At 42.4% G+C, this 11097-nt stretch overlaps 1 protein-coding gene across 1 annotated transcript in view; it reads left to right on the forward strand.

Annotated features, from left to right (window-relative positions):
• Positions 1-3800: 3800 nt before the first annotated feature.
• The window catches only part of PHYKPL (5-phosphohydroxy-L-lysine phospho-lyase), a 30427-nt gene continuing 23130 nt past the window's right edge, over positions 3801-11097 (forward strand). Inside the window, exon 1 of the mRNA XM_075900480.2 lies at positions 3801-3935. Coding sequence (XP_075756595.2) covers positions 3877-3935 — 59 coding nt within the window. The 5' untranslated portion in view covers positions 3801-3876. The remainder of the gene's footprint in view (positions 3936-11097) is intronic.

The raw sequence follows: 11097 nt of genomic DNA on the forward strand, positions 1-11097 counted from the left end.
ATGCACAAGAAAAGAGGATTAAAAATCTCACTATAAAATGTGAGCAATAAAAGGTGCTCTTACAAAAACAATCTTTAGACAAGTACTAAAGTGTTGGCCTAATTCTAATCAACAGAATTCATACCAGTGTAGCTATGAGTAAAATTTGGCCATCTGTCTTCTTTTCTTTTTAATGATACAGGTTTCAGTTAGGATACACTGTAACTTCAGTATTGTTTTCCCTCATTGTATGTGTAGGATTGTTTTTACTTCATAAGCATTTTTTGTGTAATGCTGATAAAAACAGTGGATTTATAATTAAATATTTGCTGGTGCACTTAATAAATAGAACTGGACTTCCTATTTGTTAGCAAGAAAGTTATTGAAATATTTAATGAAACATTTTTAATTATTTCAAGCTGCCCAAGTCACTTTAATTTGCACAACTCACACGAAGTTGGCACATTGCCTTGGACATTACTGACCTTGGTAGCCTTACAAGACAACCTGTATGCAGAGATGAACTGTTCCACTGTTATGCTAAGAATAATTATTCTTGTAGGAACGCAGAAAATTAGGGATAACTACTAATTACTTTAATCCATTTTCACTGCATTTTGCTAGGGGGTCGACCAGTCTTTCACAGTTGTACGCCAAATTGTTGTAAATGCCAGATCTGAATCTAATCCAGTTTTAGATACTTTTGTGACCAGTAGTAACTTAATCTACTTCTTTTGATAGTCTAATGAACATCAAAGTAAACCACTGGGTACAATAAATATTTGCAACTCCATCTCTCTTGCTTATAGTTAGTTCATAATTCAGTACACAGTTTTAATTGTGTGACTCTTGCATGTATTTGTATTCCATGTAATCAACAACAGTAAAAATGTTCTAACGTTATTTTGTGAAATATGAGCGCAAAGCAAGTGGCAGAAACCTGTCATTTCAAGAATTTAAAACTGAACTGGACAAGGCACATGGGAATATACTGCAGAGACTATACCGTATTCTAGAGAGTTCAGGGTGAGTCAGAAAAAGATATTGAGGCATCTGCTCTCAGTGCATTAGAACTGGCAATTATCAAAAACACTGACTATAGTGAACTGTAGTATATCAGCGGTTCACAATTCCACCTGTGTACTACAGGCTGGCAGAGACTGTATTATTGTTGCTGAGGTTCATGTAATGTGAACAATTAGCTATTTTTCTGAAGCTCCATTATAAAACTAAAACTTATTAAAAGCAGGGAGGGGAAGGAATCTCATGCATGTATTTAAAATACATAATCTGTAACTCAGTGGGCCCTGCTACTTTTTCTGGTGATAAACATATTTGTTTGTACATATCTTCCAAAAAAAGTCATATATACAAACCCTAGATCTTGCCATTTATTTTGAGAGTGTAAGATTGAGTTTGTATTTTCAGATTTGTTTTTGTAGTTGAACATAAATATAGTTAGGGCCTGATTTTGCAAGTGAGAAACACACAATTACTCACTGAGTTTCAGGCTTAATTCCATTAGCTAAAATCAAAGATGGATCAGCCCCTTACCAGGTGCATTCTAGTTGATAACTTCAGTGTGATGGAGTGCAATATTGTAGAAATTCTCAGAATAATTATCTTTCACTGTTTGCTTTTTCTGCATTTACCTTTGATGTTCCTGCATTTCACAGGAAAAAGATATAGTTAATTTAATAAAACATACAGCTGGAAATGCCACTGATCAGAAAGTTAAGGCTACAATCAGTTTACAATCCAAATAATCAAAGTTCAAACAAAACCACCTTCTCTCTGTTGCTCTATACAGTATTATTTTGGATAGATATACAAGTCTTTTTTAACTGGGACTCTTTCTGTAACTTAAGTGCAATTATCTGCAGTTCAAAAAGCTACAACTGTTAGCTTTTATACTACATGAAAATCTGACGTATACAGTATTTAGAAGACTATAAATAAGTGTATTAGCTTATCTGGTTTGTCTGTAGAGCCTGGCCCTATAAACCGTTATGCAAGCATTCCTTATTCATGGGAGTAATCACATTCACTTCAGTTGCTTCTATTCATCTACTTACATGAGTAAGCGGTTGCATGTTGGGCCTCTGTTTTTGCATAGTATCTTATTATAAGCTTTCCTAACTTTCGGTAAAATGTATTGCTTTTCTAAAACAAAATTAGGTACTTTTATACAAGAGGTATTTAGCAAGTCTTTTATTTTTAACCCCTTTTGTAAACTGTTAAAATGTACATGCCAAGAAAGGTGTTATATTTAATCATAATTTTGGGGAACAACTGTTTTTAAAGGCATTAATAGTGTTTCTTTTCCACTGTTTATTATGCTAAAATGGTATTAACTAGTATGCATCATTTATTTCTATTTTATAACTGCAATGGAGAGTGCATTATTTTGAAACCTTCAAAACCATTGCTTTATTATGTTTAATTTGTAAAAAGTTAATATTTTGACTTAAAAAAATAAAATTGCCTCCTTTTACAAGTTGTTTTATGATGGTGTGAATATGTATCAAACTGCAGCATTTGTAACTAAATATAAACTTTCCAAATAATGTTTATTTTAAATAGCTAATATTTTAAAATAAAATGTTATTTAAATAGCTATTAAATATTTTAATGAGGCAAGAATTCAAATTCAGAATGAGATAAGCAGCTTTGTTAATTTGAATTCTTAATTTTTCCCTTTGTATATTCAGTTATTAAACAAGTCAGTACTAAAAAACAAACAAATTTTACTTTTAAATCAACATAATTTTGAGGCTATGATAGGTCATTGTTTCCAAAATAATCCACATTTACACAAGTTAAATTCCTCTTGTATGTATTAAGTAAATCTGTCTACAACTGCAACTAAACATGTAATTGATTAATCTATTTTCTACTCAGTAACAAACTATCAAGCTATTTCAAACAGATCACAAAGGGCTTAGGCCTGCATTCTCAGAGTACCGTTTTCTGCAGAACACTAGTGGTTGCAGGCATTGGTTGGTAATATTTGTTTAAAATAGGGCAAACTTTTTAAGCAATGGGATGGGTGGGAGAATTCCCTTCAGGCTTTCAATAGTTCTTCCACAGTCCTGAGTGTGATATGAACAGTACTGCACACAAATTAATGTGACCAATCTGGATTTCCCCCGTTACAGAGTAGGCCATTTTTCTCCAGCATTGTCAGTTCTGCTCAGTGAAAAAGCAACAAACTGGGAACATGCAAATACAAACTTATTTGCTTAAGGCTAGTATGAAGCATGGGGATGTAGATGCGTAACTGGATTTTTACATCCCTAATGGGGTTATATATTGTACTGTCAATATGTTTGTTTGCGATAGCGGACACCATTCTGAAAGGCAGCCCACAGAAACTTAAGGAAACACCCACTTCAGCATAAGAATACTCGAAAGAGAAAACCTCGCAGGGGAGGATTTGGACGGACCCGTGCTAGTGCACAAACTCCCTTTTCATTAGCCCGCTGTGCATGTTGGAAGAGGCGCCCAGCTGACGGCTCTAAGCGCCACAGACAATCCGAATCCAGGCAGGAGGACTCGAAGCGAGGGCGAGCTCTGGCCCGCTGCAGACAGCGGGTATCTGTCAAGGCATTTGGCATGACTGCACGCGAGCCGGCCCGGGGAGGCCGGAGCCGCGCGCCCTGCTGCCTTTCTACGTCGCGCGCTTTTCTCCTCTCCGCGCGCGGGCGGGCGGGCGGGGGGAGCGCGCACGGCGCACTGCCCCGCCTCTCCGTGGGGGCGGGGCCTCCTCAGAAGAGGCGGGGCTGGAGGTGGCCTCCAACCGCCCCACTTTTCCCAACCGCCCATGATCCCCTTCCCCCCCCGCCACGCCACACACACCTAAGATGCGAAAGGGGCGGGGCTACCCTGAGCTCAGCCATGCAGGTCTCGCGCTACGCCAAGCAGGAGACGCTGGCCTTGCGGCGGCAGCTCATCGGGTAGGTGGGGGAGGGGGGAGCGAGGCCGGCTGAGGGGTGGGCTCAGGTAGAGCGGCAGGCCCGGCCCGGGCCGCTCCGGCCTGTCAGGAGCCGGGTTACCCGCTGGGGCTGCGAGACGTCGAGGAGGCAGCCGGCCCTGCCCCGGACGGCCGCCCGGCGCTGGCCGCGCCCGGGCCTGACGCAACTCTGCCCGGCTTCGCGTGAGGGTGAAGCTCCGCCGCGCCTCCTGGCCGCTGGAGCGCGAGCGTCCAGCCTCTCTGGGGCCTGGCGCTTTGTAATGAATGGACGCTGGCAGGGGAGGTAGAGGCGGGTGACACCTGGGCAGCCGTGATCGAGATGGACCATTTCAGGGAGAAAGGAGAGCAGCAAAATACACACCCTGGACGTCAGAAGAGCAGACTGAGACTCCCTCAGAGACTTGATGGGCAGGAAAGAGTCCAGGAGAGCTGGCTGCATTGTAAAGCAGCCTTATTGAAGGCACAGGAAAAAAAACCATCCTGATGCCCATAAGACACGCAACTATGGGAGGTGATCAGATTGGCTTACCGGGGACATCCTTGGTAAGCTTCAATGGGAAAAGGAAGCTTACAAGAAGTGGAAACTTGGGCAGATGACTAGGGAGGAGTATAAATATATTGCTCCAGAATACAGGGGAGTTATAAGGAAGGTGAAAGTGTAACTGGAATTGCAGCTAGCAAGAGATATGAAGGGTAATAAGAGAGGTTTCTACAGGCATGTTAGCAATAAGAGGATAATCAGAGAGGGTGTGGGGCCCTTACTGGATGAGGGGGGTAACCTAGTGACAGATGATGTGGGGAAAGCTGAAGTACTTAATGCTTTCTTTGCCTGTCTTCACAGATGAGATCAGCTCCCAGACTAGTGCACTAGGCAACGCAGTATGGGAAGGAGATGGACAGCCCTGGGTGGGGAAAGAACAAGTTAGGAACTATTTAGAAAAGCTAAACATACACAAATCCGTGGGCCCGGATTTAATGCATCTGAAGGTAATAAGGGAGTTGGCAAATGTAATTGCAGAGTCTTTGGCCATTATCTTTGAAGACTCATGGAGATTGGGAAAGATCTCTGATGATTGGAAAAAGGCAAATGTAGCGCCCATCTTTAAAAGAGGGAAGAAGGACAATCCAGGGAACTACAGACCAGTCAGCCTTACCTCAGTCCCTGGAAAAATCATGGAGGGGATTCTCAAGGAATCCATTTTGAAGCACTTGGAAGAGGGGAAAGTGATCAGGAATAGTCAACATGGATTCACGAAGGGCAAGTCATGCCTGTCCAATCTGATTAGCTTCTATGATGAGGTAACTGGCTCTATGGATATGGGAAAGTCAGTGGATGTGATATACCTTGACTTTAGCAAAGCTTTTGATACAGTCTCCCACAATACTCTTGCCAGCAAGTTAAGGGAGTATGGATTGGATAAATGGACTAACATGAATAGAAATGTTTGAGCCAATGGGTAGTGATCAACGGCTCGATGTCAGGTTGGTGGTCGGTTTCTAGCGGAGTGCCCCAAGGATCGGGTGTAGGACTGGTTTTGTTCAACATCTTTATTAATGACTTAGATGAGGGAATGGATTGCACCCTCAGCAAGTTTGGGGATGCCACTAAGATAGGGGGAGAGGTAGATATGCTGGAGGGCAGGGATAGGGTCCAGAGTGACCTAGACAGATTAGAGGATTGGGCCAAAAGAAACCTAATGAGATTCAACAAGGATAAGTGCAGAGTCCTGAACTTGGGACAGAAGAATCCCAAGCATTGTTACAGGCTGGGGACTGACTGGCTAGTAGTTCAGCAGAAAAGGACATGGGGATTATAATGGGTGAGAACCTGGATATGAGTCAACAGTGTGCCCTTGTAGCCAAGAAGGCTAATGGCATATTAGGTTGCAGTAGGAGAAGCATTGTCAGCAGATCTAGAGGAGTGATTATTCACCTTTATTTGGCTCTGGTGAGGCCACATCTGGAGTATTGTGTCCAGTTCTGAGCCCCCACTATAGAAAGGATGTGGACCCTGAGCCCTCCACTATAGAAGAGATTGGAGAGGGTTCAGCGGAGGGCAACCAAAATGATTAGGGGGCTGGAGCGCTGAGGGATTTGGGTTTGTTTAGTCTGCAGAAGAGAAGAGTGAGGGGGGATCTGATAGCAGCCTTCAACTTCCTGAAGGAAGGTTCCAAAGAAGATGAAGAAAGGCTTTTCACAGTAGTGACGGATGGCAGAACAAGGAGTAATGGTCTCAAGTTACAGTGGGGGGAGGTCTAGGTTGGATATTAAGAAAACTTATTTCACTAGGAGGGTGGTGAAGCACTGGAATGGGTTACCTAGGGAGGTGGTGGAATCTCCATCCCTAGAGGTGTTTAAGTCCCAACTGGACAAAGCCCTGGCTGGATTGATTTAGTTGGAACTGATCTTGCCTTGGGCAGGGGGCTGGACTTGATGACTTCCTGAGGTCTCTACCTGCTTTATGATGATGTAACCACCCAAACGGCCTTAGTTTTGCCACTTGGACAGCGCTTGCCGTTGTCCCCATGGTGTCTAATGACATCCTGCAGCGAGAGGCTTGGGCAGGGGGGAAAGGCAGTGGGACACTACAGTGCAAAACATGGTAATGTAGAAGGAGAGGTGCTGCTTCAGTATGTAAAGAGCTTTGTAGGGCATAGGACCTGGGGGTTCAGGTATATGGGGCATTCTACCCACGGAAGCCTGTTAATGCTGGAACGGGGGCTGCTGCTGCAACTCCTAGCTTGAAATAGCATTAACAAATGCCAGATACACGGATTCCACCATCAGGATCCCCCACTATAAAAATGTTTCTGGAACTCCTGCCTAAACCGTGTCTCATGGACTTTATACCTAGGCTAGCTAGGCATGCTGTGTCTGTAGTCCTCACACTTCCATAAGCAAAGAGGTAGCCTCAATTCCACCACTCTAAATCCAGAATGGTTATTTTGGATTAACAAAACTGCATAATTTAGAAATAACATTAGTGCTGTTCATGTGCTTTATATGTATTTATGCTGGTGGAGCTGAGATGATAATCAGACTTAGTACTTTATAAGGACTGAAAAACATTATTTTCAAAACAAATATGTCATTGCTTAGTTCATATTTTCAAAGTATTTAAATAAATACATATGGTGTTATGAGACTACTTTTTGTTTATATTGCACAATGTCCCCATTTACCTTTAATTTCACATTTTCTGCTTCATTTTTATAAAACTACAACCCAGACCCAAAACTTTAGCTGAGACATTATACTAAACAGAAGTAACTTTATTGTACTAGATTGCCTCAGCCTAGTTCAGTAATTGACAACAAACGAAAATAAACTGTTGGAAATTTCTTTGCACTTCAAAAAGACTGCAAAGCCTCCTAGAGCTGTTGAATGTAACAAACAGATTCATAGAATCATAGAATAATAGGACTGGAAGGGACCTCGAGAGGTCATCGAGTCCAGCCCCCCGCCCTCAAGGCAGGACCAAGCTCCGTCTACACCATCCCTGACAGATGTCTATCTAACCTGTTCTTAAATATCTCCAGAGAGGGAGATTCCACCACCTCCCTTGGCAATTTATTCCAATATTTGACCACCCTGACAGTTAGGAATTTTTTTCCTAATGTTCAATCTAAACCTCCCCTGCTGCACTTTAAGCCCATTACTCCTTGTCCTGTCCTCGGAAACCAAGAGGAACAAATTTTCTCCTTCCTCCTTGTGACACCCTTTTAGATATTTGAAAACCACTATCATGTCCCCCCTTAATCTTCTTTTTTCCAAACTAAACAAGCCCAGTTCATGAAGCCTGGCTTCATAGGTCATGTTCTCTAAACCTTTAATCATTCTTGTCGCTCTTCTCTGTACCCTTTCCAATTTCTCCACATCTTTCTTGAAATGTGGCGCCCAGAACTGGACACAGTACTCCAGCTGAGGCCTAACTAGCGCAGAGTAGAGCGGCAGATTGACTTCACGAGTTTTGCTTACAACACACCTGTTGATACAACCTAGAATCATATTTGCTTTTTTTGCAACAGCATCACACTGTTGACTCATATTTAACTTGTGGTCCACTATGACCCCTAGATCCCTTTCCGCCATGCTCCTTCCTAGACAGTCGCTTCCCATCTTGTATGTATGGAACTGACTGTTCCTTCCTAAGTGGAGCACTTTGCATTTCTCTTTATTAAACCTCATCCTGTTTACCTCTGACCATTTCTCTAACTTGCTAAGGTCATTTTGAATTATGTCCCTATCCTCCAAAGAAGTTGCAATCCCACCCAGTTTGGTATCCTCTGCAAACTTAATAAGCGTACTCTTTATCCCAATATCTACATCATTGATGAAGATATTGAACAGTACGGGTCCCAAAACAGACCCTTGAGGAACTCCACTTGTTATCCCTTTCCAGCAGGATTTAGATCCGTTAACAACAACTCTCTGACTACGGTTATCCAGCCAATTATGCACCCACCTTATCGTGGCCCTATCTAAGTTATATTTGCCTAGTTTATCAATAAGAATATCATGCGAGACCGTATCAAATGCCTTACTAAAGTCTAGGTATATGACATCCACCGCTTCTCCCTTATCCACAAGGCTCGTTATCCTATCAAAGAAAGCTATCAGATTAGTTTGGCATGACTTGTTCTTCACAAACCCATGCTGGCTATTCCCTATCACTTTACCACCTTCCAAGTGTTTGCATATGATTTCCTTAATTACCTGCTCCATTATCTTCCCTGGGACAGACGTTAAACTGACCGGTCTGTAGTTTCCTGGGTTGTTCTTATTCCCCTTTTTATAGATGGGTACAATATTTGCCCTTTTCCAGTCTTCTGGAATTTCCCCTGTCTGCCATGATTTTTCAAAAATCATAGCTAAAGGCTCAGATACCTCCTCTATCAGCTCCTTGAGTATCCTGGGATGCATTTCATCAGGACCTGGTGCCTTGCTGACATCTAACTTTCCTAAGTGATTTTTAACTTGTTCTTTGTGTATCCTATCTTCTAAACTTACCCTCTCTCTGCTTGTATTCACTACGTTAGGCACACCTCCAGACTTCTCGGTGAAGACCGAAACAAAGAAGTCATTGAGAATCTCTGCCATTTCCAAGTTTCCTGTTACTGCTTCTCCCTCCTCACTAAGCAGTGGGCCTACCCTGTCCTTGGTCTTCCTCTTGCTTTTAATGTATTTATAAAAGGTCTTCTTGTTTCCCTTTATGCCTGTAGCTAGTTTGATCTCATTTTGTGCCTTTGCCTTTCTAATCTTGCCTCTGCATTCCCGTGTTGCTTGCCTATATTCATCCTTTATTTGTCCTAGTTTCCATTTTTTATATGACTCCTTTTTTATTTATTCCTTGCTATTGTTTTTATGTGAAACAGTATATTAATGTTACAAAGAAAAACTTAACAACGAATAGTCTAGTAGCACCTTAAATACTAACAAAACATGTAGATGGTATCATGAGCTTTCGTGGGTATAACCCACTTCTTCAGATGACTGGAGTATTAAAAGTCCAGATCCAAGAATAAATAAGGGAAGGGGTGGGAGAGAAGGAGAGGGAAAACAAGAGAAAGAAGACAGTGAACAGATTGCTTCTGCAAACATGCACGGGCTGACATTGTCAGTAAACATCATCATATAATATAACCTCAATCATGCAGAACATAATGCTATACACAGCCTCACAAACAATTTTAACATCATAAATAGAGGCTGACAAATGAGGTGCTGTAGTCATTATGAACAGGAGGTGACTAGACAGCTCACCAACACCACATTCTACAAGCTTCTCTCCTGTGATCCCACTAAAGAATACCTAAAACAACTGCTCATGAAGCTCCCTGATGCTGTTCAGGGCCAAATTTACACTGACACCCTCCCCCTGCTCTCTGACCAGGAGTTTTCTATCTGCTACCCAAGATACACAAAGCTGGAAATCCTGGACAATCCATCATTTCAAGTATTGGCACACTTACAACAGGATTATCTGGCTATTTTGACTCTCTCCTCAGACCCTATGCTACCAGCACTCCTAGCTAGCTTTGAGACACCACTGACTTCCTGAGGAAACTACAAAACATCAATAATCTTCCTGAAAAGACCATTCTGGCCGCCATGGATGTAGAAGCTCTTTATACCAACATTCCACATGAAGACGGATTACAGGCTATCAGGAACACCATTCTCTATGACACCGCTGCACACCTGGTTACAGAGCTCTGCGACTGTCCTCACCCACAACTACTTCCGATTCGGAGACAATTTGTATCTTCAAGTCAACGGCATAGCCATAGGCACCCACATGGCCCCACAATATGCCAACGTCTTTATGGCTGACCTTGAACGACGTTTCCTCAGCTCTCGCCCCCAGCACCCTTCTTTACTTACTCTACAACATTGATGACATCATCATCATATGGACCCAAGGAAAAGAGATCCTTGTGAAATTCTTCAACTTCCACCCCACCATCAACCTCAGCCTGGATCAATCCACACGAGAGAGCCACTTCCTTGACACTACAATACAATTAAATGATGGGCAAATTTCCACCACCCTATACCGGAAACATACCGATCACTACACTTACCTTCATGCTTCTAACTTCCATCCCAGACACATTTCTTAATCTATTGTATACAGCCAAGCCCTAAAATACAACCGGATTTGCTCCAATCCCACAGACAGAGACAAACACCTACAGGATCTATATAGAGCATTTTTAAAACTGAAATACCCATCTGGAGAAGTGAAAAAACAGATCAACAAAACCAAGAGTACCCAAACACGAACTACTTCAAGACAGGCCAAAAAGAGAAAACAACAGAATTCTGCTTGTCATCACCTACAGCCCACAACTTAAACCCCTCAAATGCATTATCAACAATCAACAACCTATCCTGGAAAATGACCCCCTCACTCTCAGAGGCCAATCCTCACCTACAAACCCCCTAACCTCAAACAAATTCTTTCCAGTAATCACACAACACACCACCATCATAACCAGCCAGGAACCCACCCTTGCAATCAGTCCTGGTGCCAACACTGCCCACACATCACTGGACCCAACAACATCAGGGGCTCATTTAACTGCACATCCACTAATGTGATCTATGCTATCAACTGCAAGCAATGCCCCACTGCCATATAT

This window comes from Pelodiscus sinensis, chromosome 16 (assembly GCF_052426305.1).
Source record: "Pelodiscus sinensis isolate ZL-2025 chromosome 16, ASM5242630v1, whole genome shotgun sequence".
NCBI classification, from domain to species: Eukaryota; Metazoa; Chordata; order Testudines; family Trionychidae; genus Pelodiscus; species Pelodiscus sinensis.